At 47.1% G+C, this 26,937-nt stretch overlaps 1 protein-coding gene across 2 annotated transcripts in view; it reads left to right on the forward strand.

The window, feature by feature from the left end:
• The window catches only part of GLS (glutaminase), a 926,246-nt gene that overhangs the window by 772,990 nt on the left and 126,319 nt on the right, over window positions 1–26,937 (forward strand). For both annotated transcript variants that reach the window (XM_078680394.1, XM_078680395.1), the window contains exons 15-16: window positions 10,547–10,608; window positions 21,231–21,307. In XM_078680394.1, the coding sequence (XP_078536520.1) occupies window positions 10,547–10,608; window positions 21,231–21,307 (139 nt within the window). The remainder of the gene's footprint in view (window positions 1–10,546; window positions 10,609–21,230; window positions 21,308–26,937) is intronic.

Here is a 26,937-nt window from a genome sequence, read left to right on the forward strand (position 1 = left end):
ACTGTGTCACCAGTCGATGTCGACCCCGGCCTACACCTCGAGATGGGCATGGAGTCGGTCCGTCGTTGACCAACCCATCCGATAAAGATGGGTACTTGTGTGCTCCTGTTCTACCCTGGCTCTTTGAGACCAGATTGGCAGCCATAGGATGGTGTGGAGGACTGGGAGGGGTCTGGGGACCCTTTAACCGACCAGTTGGTGTATGAACAGGACTGGAGAAAGGAACTGGGGGAAGTCAGTGGTCTGGATACCTCACCATACCTTGGCATGTTGTCTTCACCTCAAGCTACCTATGGTGACAGTCAGGACTAACATCTTGACAGAGGTCCTTCAACCTGCAGCGAGCTCTTCGGAGCCCCTGCTGCCATGTAATAAAGCCCTTACGGACATCCTTTTGGGCACCTGGTCCAGGCCCAACACAGGGGCTCCTGTGAACAGGATGATTACCCGATGCAACTGCCCGGCTTGGGTGACCCCTCTTTCCTCTCCCAACACCCCACCCCTGAGAGCTTAGTTGTCCAAGCCTCCACTTCTAAAGGCGCAATCCTTAACGCACCACCAGATAGGGAATCCAAAAAGCTGGACCACCTTCGGAAGAAAATGTTTTCTTCCGCCAGCTTGGGACTGCGGTCGGTAAACACTGCATGTCTGTTGGGCTGTTACTTCCACTCTGTGTGGAATGCGGTAGCGCAGGTGCTGCCCCAATGCCCGGAGAAGGCCCGGGCCGTGCTCTCCCGTGCAGTTGCCAAGGGGAGCAAAGTTCACCATCCGCTGTGGGCTGGATACCGCTAGCGCACTTGGCAGGACGATTTCCACATCAGTAGTCCATCGCCTGCTTGCGTTTGACTGTTTTTTCCGGGATTGTCGAATCCACCCTTATGGATATGCCTTTTGATGGGCGTCGCCTTTTTGACGACAAGGCAGACAAACTGCTAGAACGCTTTAAGGACTCTCAGGCTACGGCCAGGTCCTTGGGCCTCTCCATCACCTGCCCCCGCGCAATCTGCCTTTTGCCCTTTTGTGGCTACAGAAGGGGTGCCCGGTATATCCTGCCCAGAGCCACAGGCCGGCCCAAGCTGTTCATCCCCAGCGTGGTCGGGGACGTGGGAACCACCGCCGTGGTTCTGGGGGCCAGTGGGCGGACCAGTCCACCGCAGCCCCCTCTGCAGCAGCCTCCAAACACTCCTAGCCCGACCTTCAGGGCTCCCAAACACCAGTGGGCGGCAGGATCTGCCCTCACCTTCTCCACTGGAGCACCAACACGTTGGACAGGTGGGTTTTGCAAATAGTCGAAAGGGGCTACTCTTTCCCTTTCGAGGCTACCACTTTATCCATGCCACCTCGCATGTCGGATGATCACCTGGCCCTTTTCCAACAGCAAGTTTCTGCACTCTTGACCAAGGGAGCCATCGAGTGCATTCCTTCCCCAGAAGTAGGTTGTGGTTGCTATTCCCACTACTTTCCGGTGCCCAAGAAGGACAAAGGCCTGCGTCCTATCTTGGATCTCAGGAACGTTAACCACTTCCTCCAGAAGGAGAAGTTAAAAAATGTTGACGCTCGCTCAGGTCTTGTCTGTCCTCAACCCTGGAGACTGGATGGTAGTATTGGACTTGCAGGACGCTTACTTTCACATCCCCATCCTGCTGGCCCACCGGGGTTTCCTGCATTTCACGGTAGGCCACGAGCACTTTCAGTTTACCATGCTCCCCTTTGGCCTTACCAGCGCCCCTCGGGTGTTCACGAAAGTGATGACGGTGGTCGCAGCTCATCTTCGCAGATCAAGGGTTCCAGTCTTCCCCTATCTCGACGACTGGCTGTTGAAGGCAGGCTCGCCCCATGATGTCGTCTCCCACCTCCAGACTATGGCCGACCTCCTGCATTAGCTGGGGTTCTCTATCAACGTGGCAAAGTCACACCTGACACCCTCTCAGAAGCTCCTCTTCATCGGAGCGGTTCTCGACATGACGAAGTTTCGGGTTTATCCTCCCAAATAGCGAGTCTGCGATATTCGGGCTATGATTCTGATCTTTCAGCCTCTATCCTGGGTTTTGGTGAGGATGACCCTCAGGCTGCTGGGTCTTATGGCCTCCTGCATCCCGCTGGTGGACCATGCAAGATGGCATACGCAGGCTCTGCAGTGGGACCGGAAGTTCCAGTGGGCACAACATCAGGGAAATCTGTCCGATTGCATCCAGATCTCGGAAGGCACTGCACAATATTTGCAGTGGTGGCTTACGAACTAGGATTGGGTTGATGGCAGGTCCCTCTCCCTTCCTCAACCAAAGTTCACAGTGGTGACCGATGCATCACTTCTGGGATGGGGCGACCACATGGGGGAGGCGGAGACCAGAGGCCTCTGGTCTCAGGTGGAGTCCAGGCTCCACATCAACCTTCTGGAGCTTCGGGTGATTCGTCTTGTACTAAAGGCATTCCTTCCCTCTGTCCGGGGAAGAGTAGTGCAGGTGTTCGCGAACAACATCACCGCTATGTGGTACTGCAACAAACGAGGCAGGGTGGGGTTGTGGACCCTATGTCAGGAGGCCCTCCCCCTCTGGACAGGGCTGGACCATCAGGGCATATCCCTGGTGGTTCACCATCTGGCAGGTTCTCTGAACGCCAGGGCGGACAAACTCAGCCGCAGGTGCATAATGGATCATGAATGGCGTCTTTAATAGGAGGTGGTGCAAGGTTTCTTTCAGCAGTGGGGAGAGCCTTGGTTAGATGTATTCGCCACTGAAGAGAACGCGCAATGTCAGCAGCTCTGCGCGTTGGAATTTCCAAGGCGGCACTCGCTAGGCGACGCTTTTCGCCACGAGCGGAGTTACGTCTTCTATGCCCCTTTCCGCCTATACCACTTCTGCCCAGAGTGCTGAAGAAGATCAAGCGCGACCGGGCCAGTCCTCCATCTGAACCTGTCCAGCCACCACCTCCTTGCATGGAGATTGAGCGGCGGCAGTTGACATCGTTTGACCTGCCTCCCGAAGTTTGCGATGTTATCTTGGCAGTCAGACGTCCCGCCACTAAAACGGTATACCCCTGCAGATGGAACAAATTTGTGGCATGGTGCATAGCATAGGCTGTATATCCCCTTTCTGCCCCTCTTTCTGAGGTTCTCTTGTTCATCCTTCCTTTGGCCCAGCAGGGCTCTGCTCTGGGCTCTCTAAAGGGCTACTTCTCGACCATTTCAGCCTTTGTTAGGCTTCCTTATCAGCCTTCTCTTTTCAAGTCTCCTGTTGTAAATAGATTCCTTAAGGGCATTGCTTATCTTTTTCCTCCTGTTCCTTTTGTAATGCTTCAGTGGAACTTGAACTTGGTTCTTACCATTCTCATGTGCGCTCCGTTTTAGCCCCTACATAACTGTCCTCTCAGACATCTGAATTTGAAAACTGCCTTTCTGGTGGCCATCACCTCTGCAGGCAGGGTGGTTGAGCTGCAAACTCTTTCTTCCAAGCCTCCCTTGCTGGCTGTCGATCCGGACAAGGTCGTGCTGAGAACTAGACCTTCCCTTTTTTTACCAAGGTGGTTACTTCTTACCACATTGACCAAACCATCACTTTGCCCACCTTCTTTCCACCTGTGTATCCTTCAAAAACCTTTTACCTACAGATGTCAGCAAGCGGATAAGGAAGTTGTACTGACAGGAGAGGATTGCGGTTCTACATTAGGACATTTCCTAGTTTGCAAACAAGTTATATTGAACTGCGCCTGTAACGTGGCGGCACCTAATCTTGCTTGTTTTTTAAAAGGTACGCCAGTCCCAACTATTATTCCCGCACTAACGTTACTTTCAAATGGCAGTTATATTAATTTGAATAACCACGACTGCTGTGGCTTATGGGTCGGCATCCTGCATATAGTAACGGTTTCACAAGATGTTACTTATTGCAGCAATGTCCTTTTTCCACCCCTGCATGGGTTTGTAGATCGTATGCTTTGGCCTTCCATTCCAACTCTGAAAACAGATTTCAATAAACTAAGCAGACTCAAAGCACTATTGTTTCAACAAGAAGTAGCTCTCACATCAGCGCAAGAGACCTTCGAATTGCAGGTGGCGAGAACCTTAAGTGAGATGCACTCGCTACTGAACACAAATCTCCCACTCCAATTTTGAGAATGAATACACCAAATATTTAATATGTCTGATACTGAAGGCTGTGCTAATTTTTTTAAACTTATGGGATCAAGCCTTGTTTCCTCTTTTTAGACGATTTTTGGGGTAATACTAGCATTTATTCATTCTATTTTTTCCACCGCCTTCAGAGGGTTTCCATTGATTCGCTTCCTAGCGTGCGGCGTACTGGTGCTTCTGCTCCTATCACGCAATGGCTGCCCATCTTGTGGTACTGCACAGACCCGGCCAATTGCAGCTGTACAGTGACCGAATGCAACAACTATTTGGATGTTTGCCATTGGGGACGCTTGGTGTGAGTTATGGAATTAACTTTCGCTTCACCTACTTCACTTGCATGCAACCTGCCTTCTATTGCCGACGGTGCCCTTTCTGTGGGGCCTTGGATATCTGCCTCTCCAATACATCCAGCCCTGACCTAGATTATGATCTGTTAATGGGTCCGTCACTGGCCCAAGACCAGGCCTGTTCTGGGGACGGTCGTTTGATGTGTGCGACTCTACTTGGAGTGTTGGCAGGCTGGAATACGAGTATCACACCGGAGCCCAGATATGCCCCTGGAGGCTTTGAATCATGAGGAGCACGTGAGTTCTTTCGAACTGCTCAATTGAATGGCATCCCTTTTTGCTATGAATGGCAGGGATGACCTTTTGGAACAGGTTGCATTCCACAGTTCACATATTTGGATGAATTTTCCAGACTTGTCTTAAAAACATTTAAAACTAAGAATTGCATCTTTACGATTTGGCCTTTTTTAAAAGCTTTTTTTTATTTTGCTTACTGTTGCATTCTGTTTTTCTATATGCTACAGACTTACCAAGGGCAGGGTGTCACGTGGCCGAGAGGGTCATTGTCAACATCGCTAAGTTAGCATGAGCCCGGCAGCCATGATGCCGCTTTTGGGCACGTTGCTACATAGCTTTATTTTTGCAAGACTGTTTATGCCTTTCACATTAGAACTGTTTGCTTTGTTCGTTCTCTACCAGTTCCTGGAGTTTAGTCTGAACACTGTGACCAAGGTCGATAAACAATATCCCTTGCTATTCTGTTCTGGTCAGTCCCTAGCACAAAACATGCTAATGCAGCTGCTGCTGGTAACTTGTACTTTGATATTATGGGGATACATGTTTAGGTAACACACACTTGGAGTGGGAGCTTTACAGGGAGAGCAGTGCAGTTCCTATGATCACCACTCATAATATCCATACAGTGGAGAGCCCAGATTCGGAAGATCCCCACATGGCGACTACAACCGGCTACGTGATTGAGCAAACCTATAGGGTGACTCTGGTGGAAGCCATAGTGCAGTTCTTCAAAGTAAATCATGGACCGGTTGAAGACACAGGTGAAATCTGGGAGGCTTTCAAGGTCACCATGACTGGAATCTGTATTTGGATGACATATATTGTTAGAGTAGAACTAGGAAGGAATATTCCTGAATTGGAGACTAGGCTAAGAAGATTGGAGTATGAGAAGTAACAACCCCGGACAGCCATCTCTTATTGGTGCAGGTTAGAAGGCAGCATTGATAGCTGGTGATCAGGCTGAACAAATATAATTTGTAGATTATATTGCCAAGAAACATTCTGATGGTGATGAGGACAGACACATACGGACATGAATGGTAAGGAATGAGACCCAATTGGGTGTCATACCTGCTGCCTAAATACAATCTGGTGCACACATACACACACAGGTTGGATCAGTCACACATTTTCTGTATCATACTGTATTAATGATCTGGAGGATCTGCTGAGCATGGAAATAGAAATGGGCCTGCTCCCTTCACAAACTATGGTGGCCGTCTTGGAGCGGTCATTCACTTTACCTGTAGTCACACTCCTGGTCCCTGCTATGTTTGCCCTATATCACATACTGGGTGATGTCACCAATCTTCAAAACGGCGCCGGTCCTGCCATTTCAGGTATACGCCCTGTGTAGTCCCCAAAGGTGAGCAGAGGGGCCGACTGGACATCAGTCATTGTTTTATTCCTCATCTTGATTTTCTATGTTTATTGAATGCACTAGCAACAGATCTGACTGCAATGTAACTGCAATTGATTTAACATTATAACATGCCTTAATCCTCATGTAAAGCGCTCTGATACCTCCGGGTGTAGCCTGGACTTCCTTGTCTCCTCACTGTGTCTCCTACCCCCTCCCCCACCTCTTTCGTCCTTCAATCTTTGCTTGCCTCCCCTATTCCTTCCCTCTCTCCCCTGAATCTCTTTTCCCCTACCTGCTTTGTTTATCCTTGTGCCTATGCTCCACTCAGTCTCCCTCCCTGTCGCCCTTCTACATTATCCCCTTACCCTTCTACACTCCTTGAACAAATGGATGTAACTCGTAATTGACGTACCTTCTGTAATAATGTGTAATTTGTAACCTATGCAACCCTATCAGCCCAACTCCCTATTATGGCCCCCTCTAGTATGCCCTTGTCCAAAGCACTCCTACACCCCTTGTTGGGGATGGATCCAGCATTTTCACCCTGGAGTCTCAGAGACCCTTCTGAGAGAGTCCACAGTGACAAGGGAGTCTCACAAAGTGGAGGTCTGGGATTGATCCCCTTACCACTGGAAACCGTCTCCTACCCCGCCGGAAGTCGGACACTGTGTTCACGCTGGGTTTTCTACCCCCTCCCTCCTTCATTCTTCTAAGTGTGCCCATGACCAAATCACTCCTCTCCCCTTGTTGGGGAGGGATCCAGCATCTATGCCCTGGAGTCTCAGCGACCACGCTGAGAGAGTCCACGGTGACAAGAGAATCACAAAAAATGGAAGACTGGGAATGATCCATTTACCACAGGGAGCCGTCCCCCACCCAGCCGGACATCAGACACAGTTACTTCCTCGTCTCTTCGCTGTGTCTCCTACACCCCCACCCCTTCCCTCCTTCATTCTTTGCTTGCCTCCCCCATTCCTTTCCTCTCTCCCCTGAATCTCTCTCCCCCATACTTGCTCTGTTTTTCCTTGTGCCAATTCTCTGCTTAATCTCCCTCCCCGTTGACCTTTTACATTACCCCCTTACCCTCTACTCGCCCTGAACCAATTACAAGATGTAACTTGTAATTGACGTACCCTCTGTAACAATGTGTAACTTGTAACCTATGTTACTCTCCTCATGTCAAGCGCTGTGATACCTCTGGGTCTAGCCAGCGCTATATATAAAACTCAAGTAAAAAAAAGAAAAAATGGTGATATACCATCTAGGCAATAATGGATGGGGCCTGCTAACAAAGCCCAGAGATCTTCAATTATATAATCCTTCTTATTACCCAGGGGAGGGTAGTTAGACTTTATAGTCCTTTTTCCACTGTCTTTAAATGATTAAATCTCCCTGTATGATATATAGCCTTGCTGCACTACTAACTGTATTAGTTGTATGCATTTTCCTGCTGGTTGTGGCTCATATACTGCATTTTAGAGCATGATAGTTAAAATAAACATTTTAAACTATATTTGTCTTTCAGTCAGTTCTTATTGTGGACAGGCACGAGACTATGAGCAAAAAGGTGTGTCTTGCTACCACGATTCCTGAGAGATCCGGGAGTGTTGTGTTGTCAGGTGTCTAATCATTTGCTTCTTTGTGAGTGTGTAGGAGAGCGTGTGAGACACTAGAGCTAGTCGGTCCTGGTCGCTTGGGCACTAAGGTGGTGGGAAGGCTTAGCCCCTCGAAGTTCCATATTCCTGTACATAGTTCTGGGTCCTCTTGATGGTCTTCTTTGGCTTCAGAGGGCTCCCGTACTTGCTCTGGGCCTGCTTTGCCTCTCCTGCACTTGGTGAGTCCCTTTGACCTTGCTGGTCCTGACTCTGCACCTACTTTGTTTACCATGCCTGTTGCTGCTTCCAAGGCTTATTGGTACTTCCGCCGGACACCGACCCCTGGTTCTCGGCTCGTGGTCTTCCACAGCGTTGCCTGGTCCTCACAGCTGCACCAACAAGATCACCTTCAACTCTCCTCATCTTCTCTTATTGGTGGTCATTGGTCTTCTGTGCCTCCTGGTCAAGCCCGAGTGGCATAGGCTCTGTCCCTTCTGCTTGTAGGTACTTCTCTTCAAGAATCCATCCTTGTGTTCCACCGGACTCTTTCACCTTCTTCGCCAGTGGCATCTTCACTGAAGTACTCCATTGAGGTCTACGGAGGTTTCCGATGTCACTTCGCACCTATGCACCCGACTTCCCTGGTGTAAGTATCATCATTCCTGAGGTATCCACGAATGGGGTTACTCTCCAACCTTCCCTCTTCCACAGGGTTTCTCCAGGGTCCACTGTGAAGGGTCCTTCTTAAAAACTGCAACAGCGACTTTCTCATTGACTTGCATTGAATACACCTTGGTGTTTCCACTCTGCATACAGCCTCCGTGGGATTCCTGGGTACTTACCTTAGGTTGTTCCTTGTGTCCTCCTCTCTTCTGAGTCTTCTGGTCCAAGTCTCTTCTTCGGTCGCTGTTCAAATTCTATTTCTTAAGTTTATGGTTTGGTCTCCCCCTGGAGACCACTGTGTATTTGTGCTTACTTACCTGTTTCCATTTGGACTATTGTGTGTATTGTGTTGATATCTCCAGGTAGGCAATATACCAATGTGTTAGTGAGTGTGTGTATAATAAATATAACTATTTTAATAACTACACTGTGTGATTCTTTTTTGTTTAACCTATACTACAAGATTAGTTCTGGTAAAACAAGCTGCTTCACACTCCTTCTTGATTAAGCCTGAAGGCTGCTCTCCACAGCAACCACTTAGAGAGCTTTCTAAGGTTGTCTAAGACCACTACAATCACCATTAACGTTGTCTGAATTAGTGCATGGTGCTTCACTTAAATATGTGTGCACCATATACTAAGCCAGCCTCCTACACTGTCACCCTAGAGGAAATTGTGGCTGTGGTGCAGAGCAAGACCAGCAATAAGGTGTCTAGCGCTAACGGTTAGATTGTGAATTTTTTAAAACGTGTATCCCTCTAAAAGCCCAGCATCTGCTAATGCTATTTGAAGAGGCTTGTGAGAAGAAGATACTTCCTCCCTCTTTAACAGAAGTCATTGTTCTTACGCTTCTTGAGCCAGGCAAGGCATCCGATGGATACAGTCCCTACAGGCCACTGTCGTTCATCAACTCTGATCCAAAATACTGGCCAAAAATCTTGCAAACAATCTTATTCCACAGATTGCCAATTTTGTTCTGCCTGATCAGTCTGGCGTTGTACTCACTAGATCCACATCATATAATATGCGCACAATTTTTGCTCTGACACTTCAGCTGAAGGCAGATCTAATGGCGATGGCGGTATTATTAGATGCAACCAAGGTATTTGACCCCTTGAATTGGATCTTACTTTTCACTACACTCCATACAATGAGAATGCCCTCACATTTCACAGATTTTATAACCTCACTTTACGCATGCTAATGATTGATAGCTCATGTAATAGAAATAAAGCCAAGCACCAGACAAGGGTGATCGCGTGTACTTTATTTGCTTTAAGTGTCGAGCTCAGTGGTGTAAATACACCTCAGGAAGGCTCCCCTACAAGAAATGGTGAGGGGACACCTACCCCGAGCTGACAAGCAGAGACGGGCCCCCTTTATTTATGAAAGACGGCGGGACCCCCGCCACCCTGGGGGCTGCAAGAGTGTCTATTACGCCCCTGGTGGAGCCCCTCGCTTGCAGACTGAGATGACACTATTTACAGTAGGCTTTGAACTTCATGAACAGGAAATTATTAAAACCAATATATACTGAGGATATGATTCTATATGTTTGTGATCCTAAGGAAAATCTTCCACCAGTTATGGGCGAACATATAAAATGTGACAGGCTCTGCAGTCTACATTTTGATGAGTTAAATCTACTTTTTCCTATCACTACTGGCCATACGTACACCCATGCGGGTAGAGGGGCTTCAGGACATTGCGTACTGTAGTGAACAAATCTATGCAGAGGTGCTTTCCCCTGTGTCACGCCACAGGAATATACGAGCTGCATTACATACTTAGCTGCTTTGCCTGGGGCGCCCTGAGCACACTACTATCAAACTGGTCACGTCCACCTGTGGGCGGGGGGCGGGGGGTGGAGGTGGTGTATTAGCCTATCATGATAGTAGTTCAGTTGTGCCTGGTTTGTGTACCTTGTAATAATCATCACTCTTTTGTGATATCTAATGCAATTCCATAAACTTAAGATATGATTCTGAAGTAATTGGTGTTTCTGCCATAACAATGTAGGTGACTGTTTTCTGCAAGGTATTCACTTTGTCTACTGTGCTGATGTGTGCACGTATTATTAACGTTCTTATAAATTCATTTAAAGCAAGAGAGATAATATGTACATTATTTTGCTTTTGAAGATCAGATAAAAGCATTATAAAAATGCATATGCGAATTTTAACGTTTTTCTCACCAAAATCTTTTAATTGCAGGTAAAATCAGTGATAAACCTCCTGTTTGCTGCCTTCACCGGGGATGTATCTGCCCTCAGGAGGTAATTAAAAAGCATATGCCTTGCTGTGTGACAGCTTTGATTCCATACGTGTAGTGGTGCATAATAGATGACATATTGTGTAGTATTACAGTATTTATATAGAGCATACTACCCATGTGTGGAGTACACCATGTAGGGTGTGTGGTTGGAATGTTGTTTCTGTATTAATGATATGTGGGAAGTGATTCCATGTTGTGGGTGAGGACCACTGAAGTGCGGTTATCATGTTATGGGATGCGGCAAGTTGGATGAAGGTGTAAGATACAGGCGTGCAGTTTGATGGTTTTCAGTATGCTTTAAACAGCTCTGCAGGTCCCTTTATGGTATTTCATATGATGTGGGGCCATATGTATCAAGCCTTTTTCCTGTTTGCAAACGAGCAGATTCTCAGTGTAAATACTTTCTACAGTGCTTAATGTTTCAAATGCTGCCTAACCGGCTGTCTCGCGGATTACTCTCTAACAGAGTCTTAATAACCTGTGTTGCCCTGCTCTGCTTATAATTCGCAATAAACCAACCATCAATCAATTTCTAATATATTGTGAAAAAAGTTAGTTACTTCACACTATGTTTCGCTTATGGCAGAACAAGATTGTTATTGAAGAGAATTCTGGGAATGTTTTTTAAATAATGCACATTTGGAAATATTTCTTGTTTAAAACCTAAACCCCTGTTTTTTACCAAAAGAATTGTGAGGCACACCAAGAGACAAATCTCAGAATTGATGACCATTAAGTAGCATTTCCACTTAACTTTTTATTAGTAACACTCTAGGCTATGTTTGTATCCTGATATGTAGGCAGAATTAATTGATATTTGTCACTTCATGGATACAATATCTTTCGTAAATTGAGGCTGCATGTACAGTGGATTGGATCACAATGTATTTGCTATTTTGGATGCTGCTGTGATGCAACCTCCTCTTTTTAGGTTTCGCCTAACAGCGAGCATGTGCTGTTGCTGCGAGGGGTATTGTATTCAGTAATGGGCTCGGAGCCTGCCCATTAGTTACCATTTGCTGGCTTGATTAGCATTCTTTTTAACTATCTCATAATTGACCACCATATGCCTGATGTCATTTCTTTATATTTTACCGAAGCATGGACTAAGTAATTATTGATTTCATTTTATTAGTGTCGTTTCGCTGTTTTTCCACTGCTCCTGCTGTGATCCAGGGTACCTTTTTATTTGTTAATTTTTCTAACCATCATTTCCACTTTCATGCTACACCTTTGGGATGCTTTTAACTTACACCTTACAGGTTTATTTGATGTTGCCTTAATTTGTTTCAGAATTCTTCGCTTCCTTATACAGCACCAAATATATGACACAGAGTATTGAAGCAGTTTGTGGGACTGTTTTACAGTTCTGCACTTCCTTTTATAACACCAAACAAATTGCATGGAATATTAAAGCAGTCTGTGTGACTGCATGTGGTTGTAGGCTGCACCTCATCTCTGCACATACAAAGTATGTGTCTGTTTAAAGCATACACACCTGAAACTGGACTCCACAGACTTTCCAGACAAGCAGTCCAGTCACATGCTTCAAGCCACCGTGCCACTAAGCAACATACATTTTTGGAAACTTCTCTGTCTTTTCAAACACAAAGAATTTAATCAATGTAATCAATTTCTCCTTGACACCTGTGTCCTCATTCTTATACGTATTCCATATCTTCTCTATTTAAAGTGCTTCAGTTCTGTGCAGAGCAGAAATTACTACATTTGTCCTTAAAACCTTTGCCTAAGTCCTCATTCTCATTTGTATTCCACCAGAAGCACTTTCAGGTGGCCCTTATTAATATGCACTTAGGTGCAAGAGATGTTGCCTAATGGCCACAGCTACACTCCACTCCAATCCACCCCACTCCATGCCAATCTCCACTCCATGCCAATCTCCACTCCAATCCAATCTCCACTCCAATCTATCACACTCCAATTCAGTCTATTCAATGCCAATTTACCCCACTCCACTCCGTCCCTCTCCACTCCACCCCACTGTACCCCATCCCACTCCACCCACCTCACTCCAATCTACCCAATCCCACTCCACCCAATCCCACTCCACCCACCTCACTCCAATCTACCCCATCCCACTCCACCCACCCCACTCCAATCAACCCCACCCCACTCTATCCCCACCCACCTTCACTCCAATAACCCCGTCTCCACTCTACCCCATCAACCCCATTCCACTCCAGTCTGCGCCAGTCCACTCTAGTCTACCACACTCCAATCTACCCCACCTCAGTGTACCCCACTTCTCTCCACCTCACCCCACTTCATCCTACCCCATCTATCGCAATTAACTCCAATCTACCCCACTCTACTTCAGTCAATACCACTTTAATCTACCCCAATCTATACCACTCTAATACACTCTACCACAGTGCACTCTACCCCATCCCACTCCACCTATGTTTGGCCTTACTGAACAGCAGCCATACCGGTGTACAACATGGATAAAGCACATTGCCAAAGCCAATAGGTCTTGTGACACCTATTGGCTTTACCTGTGCTTGTTTTGCTCTTTGTACTAATTCATCAATGCTTAAAACGGCCATTCGGTAGGATTTGCAGACATTCTACTTCAAGTACTGCATTGAAGCAGTATTCTCTCTGTAAAACCTACAAAACTTACTGCAATGCGAGGCACAACAGACCTCATTCACTACATTTTTATTCAGAAAAGGCAAGGATTACAGACTTCCACATGATTTATTATTATTTATTTATTTCACTTATAGAGTGTGCAATCCCCTCGAGAGGCATCCTGGCGCTGGCAGACTCGACAGAAAAAGGAGGGGCAACAAATCACAGGCTAAAGATTAGGAAAAGGGGGGAAAAAGCCATGTTTTTAACTGCCTTCTAAAAGCAAGAAGGCCGGTGACCTGCCTAAGTTCAGTGGGAAGAGAGTTCCAGAGCTTGGCCGCAGCCACACTGAACGATCTACCTCCTGCTCTGGATCTCCTAAACCTCGGAAGGACTCAAACCACCCAAGGGCACTCCCTGCAACTCCTACCTCTCTCAACCTATCCAGCAGAATGTCATGGTTCACCGTATCGAAGGCGGCAGACAGGTCAAGCAGGATCAAAACCCCTGCCTGTCCCCTGTCTGCCCGCCAACGTAGCTCATCCAGCACGGTCACAAGGGCCGTTTCGGTGCCATGAGCTGGACGGCAGCCAAATTGAACGTCCTCCAGGAGCTTGTGCTGTTCAAGATGTCTGGAGAGGGTGTCTGCCACCACCCGCTCTACAATTTTTGCTGGATAGGGTAGGAGCAAGATCGGCCTAAAGTTCTTAAGGCAGTCCGGATCAAGGGTGGGCTTTTTCAGTAAGAGGGTCACCACCGCTTGTTTCCACTGAGATGGAACCACTCCCGTAGCAAGCGACTGGTTATACACCAGCCGAAGCGTGGGGAAGAGCTCAAGCTCGTACTCCTTCCAGACTTTTAGTGGGAGCGGGTCGAGCGGAGACCCGGATGTAATACTAACGGCCACTTCCCTGAATTCCTCTGCAGACAGCTGTGCAAATTCTGCAAGGGGCTCAACTCTTCCTAGTTCACAAACTGCCCCAGGAGTCGACAGGCTGCCACAGTCAGCTTCTACCAAAGATTGTTGCTGCTCCACCCCCAGGTCATCAATAATCAATTTGATTTTCTCCTGGAAGAACCTAGCTAGGTTCTCACAGAGTTCCTGAGAGGGGGGAATTCATTCTTGGCACACTCTAGACTGGTAAGACTATTCAGGATATTGAAAATGCTGCAAGAGCTGTTCAGGGCGTCGAGAATCACCCTCGAGAAGTACTCTGCCTTAGCTCTGTGAATCTCCTTCTTAGCTTTCCAAGCCAGCCTGTCCCTGTCCAGGTATGCATGCCTCCACCTTCTCTCTGCTTGTTTACATTCTAGTCTCACATTTTTGAGGCTGTCTGTAAACCAGGGTGCAGAGGGGCTCCCCCTGCTCGTATGATGTTTAAAAGGAGCAGAGGTGTCCAGCACCGAAGTAATCTTCAAGCAGCGGGCAGCGTAATTCACCTCAGCCTGTGAGGCGGGGGCAAAGCATTCCTCAACCATGAACGTGGGTGACACACCTTTTTTCCGAGCAAGGGACTTCCAGTCCCTGCTGACATACTCCCTTGCTTGACCAGATGTCCCTGCTATAGGTGTGCCTGCCTATACAAAAAACGTAATCAGAGAGTGGTCCGTCCCGGCCATGGGTAGCACATTCCCAACAGTGAGCAGGTTGGTCTCAGAGAAAATCAGATCCAGCCGATGACCTGGGATGATGGGATGAGGCTACTAAAAACAACATTTTAAAATGATGCGAGGTTCATCTTGGGGAGCATGTTGCTGTCCACTAGACCTCTGTGTGCTCCCTAAGATGCCTGCATCCCATTCTATTAGCAGTGGCTTAAAGAAAAATGATTCCCCAAGCAATATGTTATGCAGGGCCTCCAAGATTAACATATCTCACTGTTATCCTTAGATTTTGGAATATATGGGGGCCCCTTGAGGGGTCGATCCACCTTGGGATTATGGCTTGGAGGAGCTCGCAAAGTTTCACTCTGCGGAATTCTAACAGGCGGGATATATGCAGCTCACACTTCAATTTAGTGCTGTAGCACAAGCAGCGCTTGAGTTGATTTTGCTGCCTCTCGAGTAGGAAATCTATACGAGCGGCAGCAAATCTACTCGAAATGGCAGCCATCTAACCACAAACGCCAGCAACTCTTCACGTTAGAAAATCGCGCTAAGGACGCCAGATTTTATTTGTGTTCGACATCTTGCATATTCTGGAACCTCGTGGGAGAAAAATTCTGCCACGTGGCGATTGCCTGAATTTGGTCAGAACTCTATGTCAAAAAGTAATGCGGAGTGACTAACTCACCACCAGTTCAGCGGGTGGAACAAAATATTCCTCCACCCCTACTTGCGATGCAGGGGTCTACGTAATGCCCCTATCCAGTAGTGCATCACAACAGCTTCTAGCTTTTGGATATAAGTATCCCATGAATGGCTTGCAAACTTAGTAGCAGTTGCAAACCGTTGCTATGCTTGTGAGCCACAAGGAAGGAGTATGCCCCATTCATGCCACCTATTCCTTTGGGTCACAAGTAGTTCGAATTTGAACATTTGGAATCACAAATGCATTTAGTAATCCCATGAATGGTTTGCAAACTCAATACCAGTTGCAAACCATTGAAATCATTGTGTCCCAGAAGGAGGTCGGTGCACCTCATGCATGCCACCTATTCTTTATAATCATTCAAATACTAGCCCAGGGCAACCCTGGGCTACTAGAAGCACAGCTGCTGGGCATTAAGCCTCTGTAAATTTTATGGAATTTTAACACATATACTCAGACTTCAATATTTTCATTTAATTATCAAAAGATAGCATATTTACTCATAGGCAGTAATCATCAAAAATATATATGCACATGTTTCAAAGGACATTCATAATCAATATCAAACAATAGGCACATGAAAATATTAACAAGACATATTTTCAATTCCTGTGAAATGGTGTTAACGGTTCATCAATAATTGGTATTCAAAAACAATAACCAACATCCCAATGCATTTCGGGTTACGTAAAGAACCCTTCTTCAGGGGATTAATTATATACAGTCAAAAGTTCAATCTTCCTTGAATGATTGGTCTCTCAAAGTGCAGATTCGACAGGATCTAAAAGACAACAACATACCAAACTATGTTTACGTTTTTCCATATGTACAAGTGTTCATCACAAAAGAACGTTCTGGAGTAAACACTGAGGCGAAAGAGCCAAAGTACAAGCCACCAAAAATTAACACCCGTGTTAACATAACCTATCTTCACAATTGATTACTGGTGTGCAGATCCACCCCACACAAGGAACCTATTCTTTATAAGTCACATGGTGTAACAATATGGACATCCCGAATCACATAGCCATTTCTTAATGTCATGTGAGTACATTAAGACTTTGTTTTTTGCAATCACAAAACCTTCAAATTGGCACACTGCAGGCTTTGCGAGCGCAAAACCCTTTCGTATATCAGGCCTTAAGTGTTTGAAGCTTCGGGAAGGATAGTGGAAATCTAATATAATTTTAATGGAGCAACAGAATATCCAACACCTTCCATGTACAGCTGGTCTGGGTAACTGCTCTCCCCTCACGCAGCTCCGTCCTTAAGGCACTGGCCCCAGTGCCCTCTGGTCTCCAGGTAGGTGTTCAAGGCCCTCCTCCACCTGCAGGCTCCTACCTGCGCCTCATCCCTGGTGGTCCAGTGGAAGATCCTGCTCTTCTCCTGGTCCGCTCTGTGAGCCTCTTTCTGTTGCTGTCTATTCTGCCTTTTCTCTGCTTGTTTTTCTGTCTTAGCCTCTGTCTTTGCCTTTTTGCCGATTTCTCTGTTTGCCACTCTTTTTTCCTTTTGCCTGCTTCCTGTCGCTGCTGCCCCTGCGGCCCCTCCTCCCCAGCATGTTCCCGCTCCCTCCTCCCAGCTGCTCTCCCTCCCACGACTCCTACTTATTGGCACCTGCTGCGCGGATGGGCAGGCCTTGGGAGCGCCTTTGGCCCGCCCGTCTAAGCCCATCTACAACCCGTCCGCGACTCGACGGTGACCAGCTCCAGGGACCCTGAGCCCCTCCGCTACAACTCCAGCACTCTCCATGCACTCAACTCTGGATGCAACAACAACTGTCAACTCTCGACGCTGAGCAACTCCCAAGGCCCATTCTCCTGCCGACACTGTTGCTGCACCTTCACCCACCTCCGGACCCAGACAGCTACTGCCAACCCATCGGACTCCAGCGCACTCAAACCACCAAGCTGCTTCCTCCTCAACGTACTCTCCCTGCACAGAAACTCAGTAGCAGTTTGGGACCCTCTTGTCCGACGTCACCTTCCTCACAGACACCTGTACCAACCCCAGCTCCGCTCCAGTTCGAAATTCCTAACTTTGCCTACTGGCATGGGGGCGGGCTGGGTGACATGGGAGGGGGCACCAGGAAGTGTTCCAAAACAAGATGTCGTTGCCAAAAGGAGTACCTCCGTTTTCTCCGAATTTAGCTTCCGCAGTGACTGCTCATCCAGCTGATTACTGATCTCATGCCGTTGTTTAAACGATGTGCCAACTCTTTCACATTACTTGCGATCAACACCACGATCTGTATGTCGTCTACGTAAGAGATGGTTGAGAAGCCAAAGGACCAGATCTGCTTAGCTAGGGAGCCATGTAATTGTGGAAAAATGTAGGATTTAATGATGACCCTTGCGGGACACGACAGAGCAAGGAGAAAGATTTGGAGGTAAACTTTCCCACGGAGGTCGATTGTTCTCTGTCAGGAAGAAATTATCAAAGGAGGTCGTAGGCTAGTCTTCTGATCCCAATCCCCAAAAGGCGCTACTTCAGGCAGGAAAGTGACTCACGGTGTCGAAGGCAGCAGATAGGTCCAAAAGGACCGACGCAGCCTTTCCTCCGTTGTCCATGATGTGTTGCATCTCTTCGGTAGCAACTACCGATGCTGATTCAGTACTATCGCTTTTCCTAAAGTCAAACTGTGCTCCATCCAAAATCTCGTATACACCCATAATCTAAAATAAGTGACGGGAGCAGATTAATCTTTTTTTAACATTGTCACATTAACTAATTTGCATCACAGTCTCTAGAAATTGTGCAGGTGATGCCGCTGAGACTTGAATGGGGTTCCCAAGCTTCAAAGGCCAAAGCTCTGCACATAATAAAACACATAGCAATGCAGGTCTCCTTATCTGTAGATCAGTGGCCTTTGAAGCTGGGGAACCCGTAAAATTCTAGCATCAGCATTGGAAGCACATTTTCTTATCTCAAAGGAAACGGAATGGGACAGTGTGTGTGTATAACAGGCAAGCAGTTCCACAAATGTAATCACCAGTGCCTGCGCTAAGAATAAACAAACACTCACGTGCAGGGTCCCCTCCAGTCACATGTTAAACACTTAAACTCAGGCAAATTAATAAAAAATAAATTTAAAAAAACACAGACACGATATGGCAGAGATGCATTTGCGAACAGTGGTGAAAGGGAACAGATTTCAGAGCCAGTAACAAAAGATGCACTCTGTAGAGTGCCTCAACAAGAAAAGACTCCCAAAAGTGCGAGCAGTAGAAGGACACAAGTACTTGGGCCATGCTCTAGGGGAGGGTCACATGCAAGAAGAGGGATGCTGCCTGCAGAGCTGACCAGCTGGAAGCAAGCAATGGAGAGTGACTTTAAAGCCCATTAATTGTAAATAATGGGAGGGCTTCAAGCCCACTAACAGTAATCAAAATGTCTCGAAGAGACAACACATTCACTGTCTAATTTAGACCTTACAAACAGTAGCACAACTTACCTGCGCTCTGGGGATGCACTCGAGGAAACAATAATAGGATGTGAGTGTCCCAAGCTTTTGTACTGACAGGATGTACGCTGGGAGCCGTATTGTGCAGGGTTGGGAAAGATATTATTTAAACTGGGTAATTTATCTGGTGAGAGAAGCTAATGCTCAATATGTAAGGCTGTGGCGGGGAAGAATGTAATGTTTTAAATACACAAAGTGGTACAGATGTACTAAGATTTGTCCACAGAAACACCTCGCTAAAATCTCCCTCGTCGCATCGCACAAATGGGCAAAATTTGCTCTGCCTTGTATTTACATCAGATTGAACAGCTTAACGTCTTGGTCACACAAATCCCTTGCTTGCAGGAGCATTAACGTTGCACCACAGCCAAAAAGCTGACCGCGGATGCCGTTTTTGTGTTTAAGATTGAAAGCACACTCATGTGTAATTCTCATTGCGCAGATGACTTCCCAAGAGTAAATCACGTAATCTTTGTAATTTTTAAAAAAGAATGACACTTTTGCGTGGAAATATCGCGTTTCCTTTTGCCATGTGTTTGCACCTGATTTCGTTTGGTGCTAGCATTCTAGGCCTGATCGAAGTCCGAACTTGGTAGATGTTGATCGCATTGGTATTATCACATTTTCCTGGCCTGCTGATAGAACCACCTGCATTCCTACCTGCACACAATGATGACGACAGTGGCAAATCTTTCTGCATTCAGCCTTTTTTCTGCAGTGGTTAGTGCCCTTTGTGACAGAAATATTTCACTGATCCCGATTAAGATGAATTGTCATCTGTGGATGCTGATGCAACTTTCGTGCACCACATCAAGTTTTAAAAATCAGCCAATTAATGTCAAGACTGACTTCCATGACAGCTGTGTGTGGTGTTAAGAGGCCGTCTTCAAAGTTAGCATGGGCTCGAATAGTAGGCGCTCCTTGAAGAGTTTACAACTACGTTGTTGCTGATGGTATAGAGCCTAAGATTGCTCTTAACAGAAAACGGACTTCAGGCTAGGACACATATAGCACCCGGCTGAGTCCAGTGTGAGTATTCTCCCTTCCTTATTTCTACACCGGTGTTTTTCACTTCCCACACGTGGCTGTACATATTGTTCACACAGCTCAGGTAATTTCTTGGCCACCACATCCCAGATACATTCAGATATATATGTCGTCCCATATTGGAAGCTTATGCCACTTTCCCATTCTTAATTTTCAGGTGTCCCTACATTATTAGGTCCTGAGGAGACCCTATATCGACAGAAGGGTCGAAACGCCATCGACTAATGAGAGAAATGAATCTGCACACCAACATTGTGTACTAAAACAGTGTTTGGATAAATAATGATTGTTTGATCATTTCTCATATGAAGGAAACCATACTGTATATAGCACTACTGTCACAAATGTAAATTATATGTTGGTTCCAATACACACTGGGGGCACGAAGCACTATGTTCATTGTATATATGTGAAAAACAATTTGATATATTGCTATAAAATACTGCATATGTTTAACCTAATAGTATTCGGTCTCCTCTCTGTCTGACATTCCTGTGATCCGTCTTTCGAATGCCATTGTGCAGATTGTACACATTAATTAATTTGATACAATTTTCTTGCCATTTGAACCACTGTTTCCTGACACACAGTTCTTACCCTGGTTCAGTTTGAGTAGGGTTCCCTTGTACTTCTTAAGGACCCCTACTCATGGCATGTTGTAATAGGTAATAGCAAAAAACATTAAGTGGAAGTTGGTTTATACTCATTTTCAGGAATTGAACCAGTGACCATGTGATCAGACAGAGAATCCTGGAGTGAAGCTGTTAGTCCTCTTAGTCCCCAGTTCCGGCTTTTCTGTCTTAGCTTAGCTAAAACAAGCTATAACAAAATACACTGTGCCATAATTATAGTCTAAATTTTGCTTCCTCAGAACAGCCTACCAATTCTACATCTATGCCAAAAAGTGGAACGTTTTACTGCTTACCCTTTGATGTCTACATTGAAAGTTTGGTCTTAAAAACACAGACCGGCTACCTAATTTGATAGATTTTTAGATATTTTATGGATGATAATTGGGGAACGTTGGTGGTAAGGTTATATTGATGGCGAGGAGAATAGTTCAATACAGCATATGACCCTGTGGAAGATACTAGACTGCATAACCACATTTACAGGTTAGTAATATTTTCTAACTTAAGCTTGAATAATTCGACTTACTCAAATTTCCCCAAATCAGATGCAAATAGTGTCATTTAAATTACTTTCCCAGGTTTGCCCTGTCTTCAATGGACATGGAGCAGAGAGATTATGACTCCCGTACTGCACTGCACGTAGCTTCAGCAGAAGGTAAATATTATTTTCTCTGTTACTGCTTTATTTTGAAGTCTTCGGTAAAATACTTGATATGAATATCATATTGCATTAGGAGTTAATTATACTTTACAGAGCAATGCTCTCTAAATCCAAATTAATTTGACAAACTTGCATAACAGATGGTTGAACGACATGGGTAGACACTTAACAGAAAGTGATTGGCACCCAGTTCTACAGCACACACAAAGTGCCTCCAGGAATGGTCGTTTTAATTACAGTAATTTATTTTCTAACATAGAACATACCTTACCCATCAGAGATTTGACAAAATGTACTATTAGTGCTTCAAATTAGACTTGATGAGATATTGCAGAGGCTCGTTTCTACCATTAGAACATTCCATGTAGTCATAAACATCCAAAAATAAGTATAAAGAAATTAATTCTTTCCTTAGACCTAGGGGTTGAAACTCCCATATCTGATATTTACTATGTGGCTCCTAACATTATAAATCTGGCCAGATTTATGAATGCAAGTCATTATGATAATAATTTTATAGATTAAGTCTTAGTTAAAAAAGTACACTTATGGTTTGTTTAAAAATATCGAAGCACAATTATAAATTAGCTTCATACAGACCAAGAGATTGATTACAGATTATAACTAGTTATGTAGAGGACTACAAATTCCTTATGTGCACACAGAAACACCTATAAATATTGTTTGTAACAATCTTGTATCTGATAGAGACTACTAGCCGCCGATTCCTTAACGTAGAATTATCCCCAGGAGTGAGACTGGATCCAGAATTTTTTTTTGCCACAGAATCCCTGCGCACCGAGGGGACGGCACCTCGTGACTTTGACCTGACGTCATCCGCGTCCGTGACGTCAGCATGGATACATAAGTCCCACCCCGATGCTCCTATGTCAGTTTTTTCTCTTTTCCGCGTGCAACGCAGATCCGGATTGTGTCCTGGCCTGTTTTCAGAACGTCTCTTCTTTTTCAATCTACACGTTAGTGGAACATTGTGCGAATGCCTTCAGGCTTCAAGGCGTGTACCTCCTGTGCACGTCCCATGTTGGCGACGGACCCTCACCCGATTTGCATGTGGTGCCTAGGTGAGCACCACGACTCGGAGAGCTGCGATGCCTGCCAGCACCTTAAGCCAAAATTACGGCGGGAGCGCTGGATGAAGTTGCTGTTGGCACGCTTGTCCAGGTCATCTCAGCACCTGTCCCCTACCTTGGAGGCGAGGAGCCGCCGGTTTCGTCCGCGACATAGTCTCTCACCACGGCCCCAGGGGCGTGGCTCACCAGCTGGTAGGTCCTTCAGTTTGTCACCGAGGCCCTGTCCTCCTTCCGCGGTGGGCTCCGGCTCCCCCAGGGACATGCGGCCCCTGCCCGTCTGTCCATCCTACCCGCCGTTTCCCAGCACGGAGGCGACTATGGCCTAAATGACATCCTACTCTGCGGCTCTGCAGACTTCTTTGGCCCTTCCTCCACCTCCTGAGACGTCCGTGGAGCCCTTGTCTCGCGCTGGGCCTTCCGTGGAGTCGCTGGCGGCTCCGGCCCCGGTGCCGAAGATTTCGGGTTTAAGTAAAAGGAGGGTGGTGTCGTCGAGGGGTGGTCCTTCGGGGCTCCCCTCTTCGGCGCCTGGCGTCCCTGCCTCACCTCAAATCCCTACGGGGCTCCCTGTGGCGTCGCAGGAGATCGCCGGGACTCAGGGCTTGCCCCTGAATCCCCCTCGGTCCTCTGAGCAGGCGGCTGCCTCACCAGAGGTCGAACCAGTGCAGTTTCGGCGCCGGGAGCCATCCTCCCCGGCTCTGGTGGAGTCGCGGGTGGATGCCGGGACCTCGGGCGATTTCTCTAGTCCTTCTCAGTCCTTGACGCGAGCGGCTGCCCTGTCTGAAGCCGAGCCGGCGCCTTTTCGGCGCCGCTCCTTCGCCGTCCCGGCGTTGACCCCGCCTCATTCTCCCGGAGAGCACATGGTGGCACAAATGCCCACTTCGGCACCGGTCGATGTTGATCAGGTGTGTTCCTCCCCGGAGACTGGGCGGCGTATTGTTGCCTTTTCACCGGCATCTTCCAGGGAGGGCTCCTCGCCATCCCCATGGCCTAAATCCTCGAACCATTCTTTCCGTGGCTCGCAGCTGGCTTTTCCTCCGGCCTCTCAGCCTTCCCCTGAGGCCCCTCAGGTTCCCCATTCATCTGTGGACCCTCCTCTATTCAGAGACTGGCCGCAACTCCCTGGACATGGGAATGGACAGCTCAGTCTGCAGCCATCGCCCACAGAGGAATGGCTTTCTCCTCCGCGACACCCTACTGAGGCCAGTGTTGCCTTTGTTCGGGCTACTTCCACAGCTGCTGGTATTCTGAGGATGGGTGAACCTGTCACTCCTTTTCCTACAGATAACCTCTTGGAGGTTCTCCACCAGAGCTCTGGTGGACGGGAGTTGTTCCTTCCTTTTGAAGCGTCTCTCTATAATTCTCTTATAGGGTCTTGGGGGCGCCCTGCCACGGGCCATCCGGTGCCTCAGGCGCTTCTGCATCGCCACCGTCCTGCTCCCCATGACCCTGTATATCTTTCATTCCACCCCTCTACTCAAGGCTCTCTTCTGCGGAATGCCTTTCCGTGCTTGCCTGTAGTGTTGTTTCCTTCGTCTCGTGAGGCCCGGTGGTTGGATTCATGGGGGGCGTAATGTCTTCGCTTCTTCCAGCGCTGCCTTGCGGGCACTTAATACTTTGTGTGTGTTGACCAGGGCTACTTCCAGCTTGTGGGACTCTGTGGAGTCTCTTCTTTCTCATGTCTTCCATGAGGATGCCCGTGCTGATCTGCGGGGCCATGTGTTGGATGACAGGGAGTTGGCCGCGTTTATTCTTCGTGCGACCTTGGATGTTGCTTATGCTCTCGGCCGTGCTATGGCCACCTCTGTGGCTCTCCATCGCCATGCTTGGCTACGTGATGCTGTTTTCCAGAAAATATTAGAGAGCGTCTGGTTGACCGGCCTTTTGACGGGGTCCTTCTGTTTAATACACATGCATACTTCGCCATTCAGCGTCTTCTTGCGGGGCTCCGTCCTTCTCCTCCTCCTCAGTAGGTTGGTTTGTTGACCCTCTGGGTCTTGGTGGGAGGCGTTATCCCACTTTGCTCCTGGTGTTTGGTTTTTGGAGTGGCTGTTACACTTTCTGTGTTGGTTACTGTGCCCTCGGGGTCCTTTGGTTGGCTTTCTCTTCATTTGGCTGCTGGCTCAGCCCCTTTGTGGGTAAGAATGTGCTTTTTGGCTGATTTCTAAGCCTTCTGTGGTTTCTGCCGCAGGTTTATGATTTTGTTCTCTGATGTGGGATTGTCTTCCCTAAGAGTGGTTCCCATGTTTTCTTTGAGACGTGTCCTACCCTATGTGGGGTACTTGTAGCTATTATGCTGGGAAGGTGTGGACTCTCCTGAGGTAACGGGTTTTTAGGAACCCGTTTGGTGCCAGGGGATAACACCCGAAGACCTCTGAGTTCTCCCTGTTCCGGACCACAGAAACACGGAGTCTTCTAGTCGAGTCAGAGATCAAGTTTTATTGATAGCTACCAAGTAACAGGTGTCCTAGAAGCACGACAAACACGGGTCATGTGTTCTCAGGAGACTGTTCGTTTTTACAGAACCAGCCTTCTCCTTATATACAGAAATAATAGCTGCAAGCAAGAATTCTTGAGTTTATGATATGGCTGTACACATATTTCTACAATAATACAAAAGAGCAAAGTCATGTAGGCAAGCCCGTATTTTAGACGTCCAATTCGTGATAGATTACCCAGCTAAGCCCGGAACTCCCATCAGATATCGATGAAACCCCAATAAAAGAAGGCACCTCCTAGTCATAAAACTGGCCATAAACAGAGAACGGGGCAGGTGTGTGTTTGTAGAAAGCATGGTTTGCATGTAGTGAAATGGTTTGAGGAATGCTATGCATCGATGCTATCGCATTTGGCCACTGGGCGAGGGGTTGCTCAAACAGGTTTGGCTAAAGGCAATGGAGTCAGTTGGGACAGGTCAGGGGGAAGTCAGGGAAGGAGGACGTGTCCTTTTAGATCAAGCTCGACCTTTAATTGACTTATCATGAGGGCAAGACGTAAGATGGATGTCGTTCACAAAATGGAGTCTAAGGGGTTGGGACGGAAACTACGATTTGGGGGTGTTGGCGACCCTCGATTCTGACGCAAATGCATAGAAATGATGTCCTAATCATTATCGGTTCGCTGACACCAAATTCGTCATGGTACGTTGATATTTTGTGACACGGGTATTGGACCTCGATATCGGAACAACAACAGGGTCCAGATTTTCAGAACCACAGACCCTCCTTTTGCCCTTATGTAAGGCAATAATTCATGTTAGTCTGAGTCCAAATCCGTATGAAGGAATTCGTGGAGATGCTGCTGTAACATCATTCTGTTGCTCAGTTCGTCCCTTGACACAGGCTTCCGTACACATGAAGTAGCACAGAGGCCACATAGTGCAGGAGCACACTGTATACACAGGCAGAACATAAACAGAAGTGCTAAGATAATCCCAATGAAGATCAATGTTTTCCATCCCCATGTAGCGATCAGTCCCCAGAACCACCCTAGCAAGGACCAATCTCCTTTTTCCACGTGGAGGGAATCAGATATTTCGTGTAGTTTAGAGATGGCCTGGTACACTGTCGGTGCGTTATCAGGGATGAAAATGCAACAACTAGATTGGATCACTCTACACACACCACCACGATCGGCGAGTATGATATCTAGGGCAACTCGGTTCTGAAGGGTCATAAGTCGATCTGACTGAAGCTCGGTCGTTAAATTTCCAAGGGCTCCGGCCGTGGTACTCACGGCCGATTCAACTATCCTTGATAACTGGCGAATATTCCTGCTGTTTACCATAGGCCCCCAAAATGGCAGAAAACCCTTTGCGAAGTCAGTGAATTCCTGACCCGCGGTGTCGTCTTTACTCGCGACACCTCTAGCTGTCCTTGTCCGATGGTAATCTGCTCTGGCCGTGTAGGTGGGAGGCAGCAGAAATGCGATAAAGCATGTACCTGAGAAGTTAGGGGGCAACCACGTGTAAGCTTGGTCATGGCAGACGAAATACGTGCCTTTGGCTGCTAATAATATGGGGGAAGTTCGAGAAGCGAACACATATGTTTCCGCGCATATACTCTTTCCTAATTGTGCTTTGGGATCCCTGCCGATACCCTGTAAACATAAGTGACCTCGGTTGGGTACTATCCAAACTGGGCGGGATTTCTTTGCTGTCTGGCTCTTACTCAGGTAAACCCCATATTTAGTTACGTTCCAACGAGTGTACGGAGTGAGTTCATCTTTGGGAATCGTAAGATAGGTGTCGAACTCTCTACTCATATTTCTTATCCCTGCTATTAGTGCCTTGTTACTGGAATCACTTTCAGTAGAACGTGTCGGGTATGGTTCTAGGGCGAATAGGAACATGGTCTGGAAAGCCCACAGAGAACCATAATAGCTGAATGGCAGGATGAAGTATGGGATACCCTTATCCGTCGTGTGTGGCATGAGTCCACATATCCAACAGTTCGATGTGTTCATGATGGACTGGTGTTGGTGTAGGAGTTGAATGAATGAGTTATTTACAAATTCGAGTCTTCTGGCAGACTCGTG

Source organism: Lissotriton helveticus, chromosome 3_1 (genome assembly GCF_964261635.1).
Source record: "Lissotriton helveticus chromosome 3_1, aLisHel1.1, whole genome shotgun sequence".
Taxonomy (NCBI): Eukaryota; Metazoa; Chordata; class Amphibia; order Caudata; family Salamandridae; genus Lissotriton; species Lissotriton helveticus.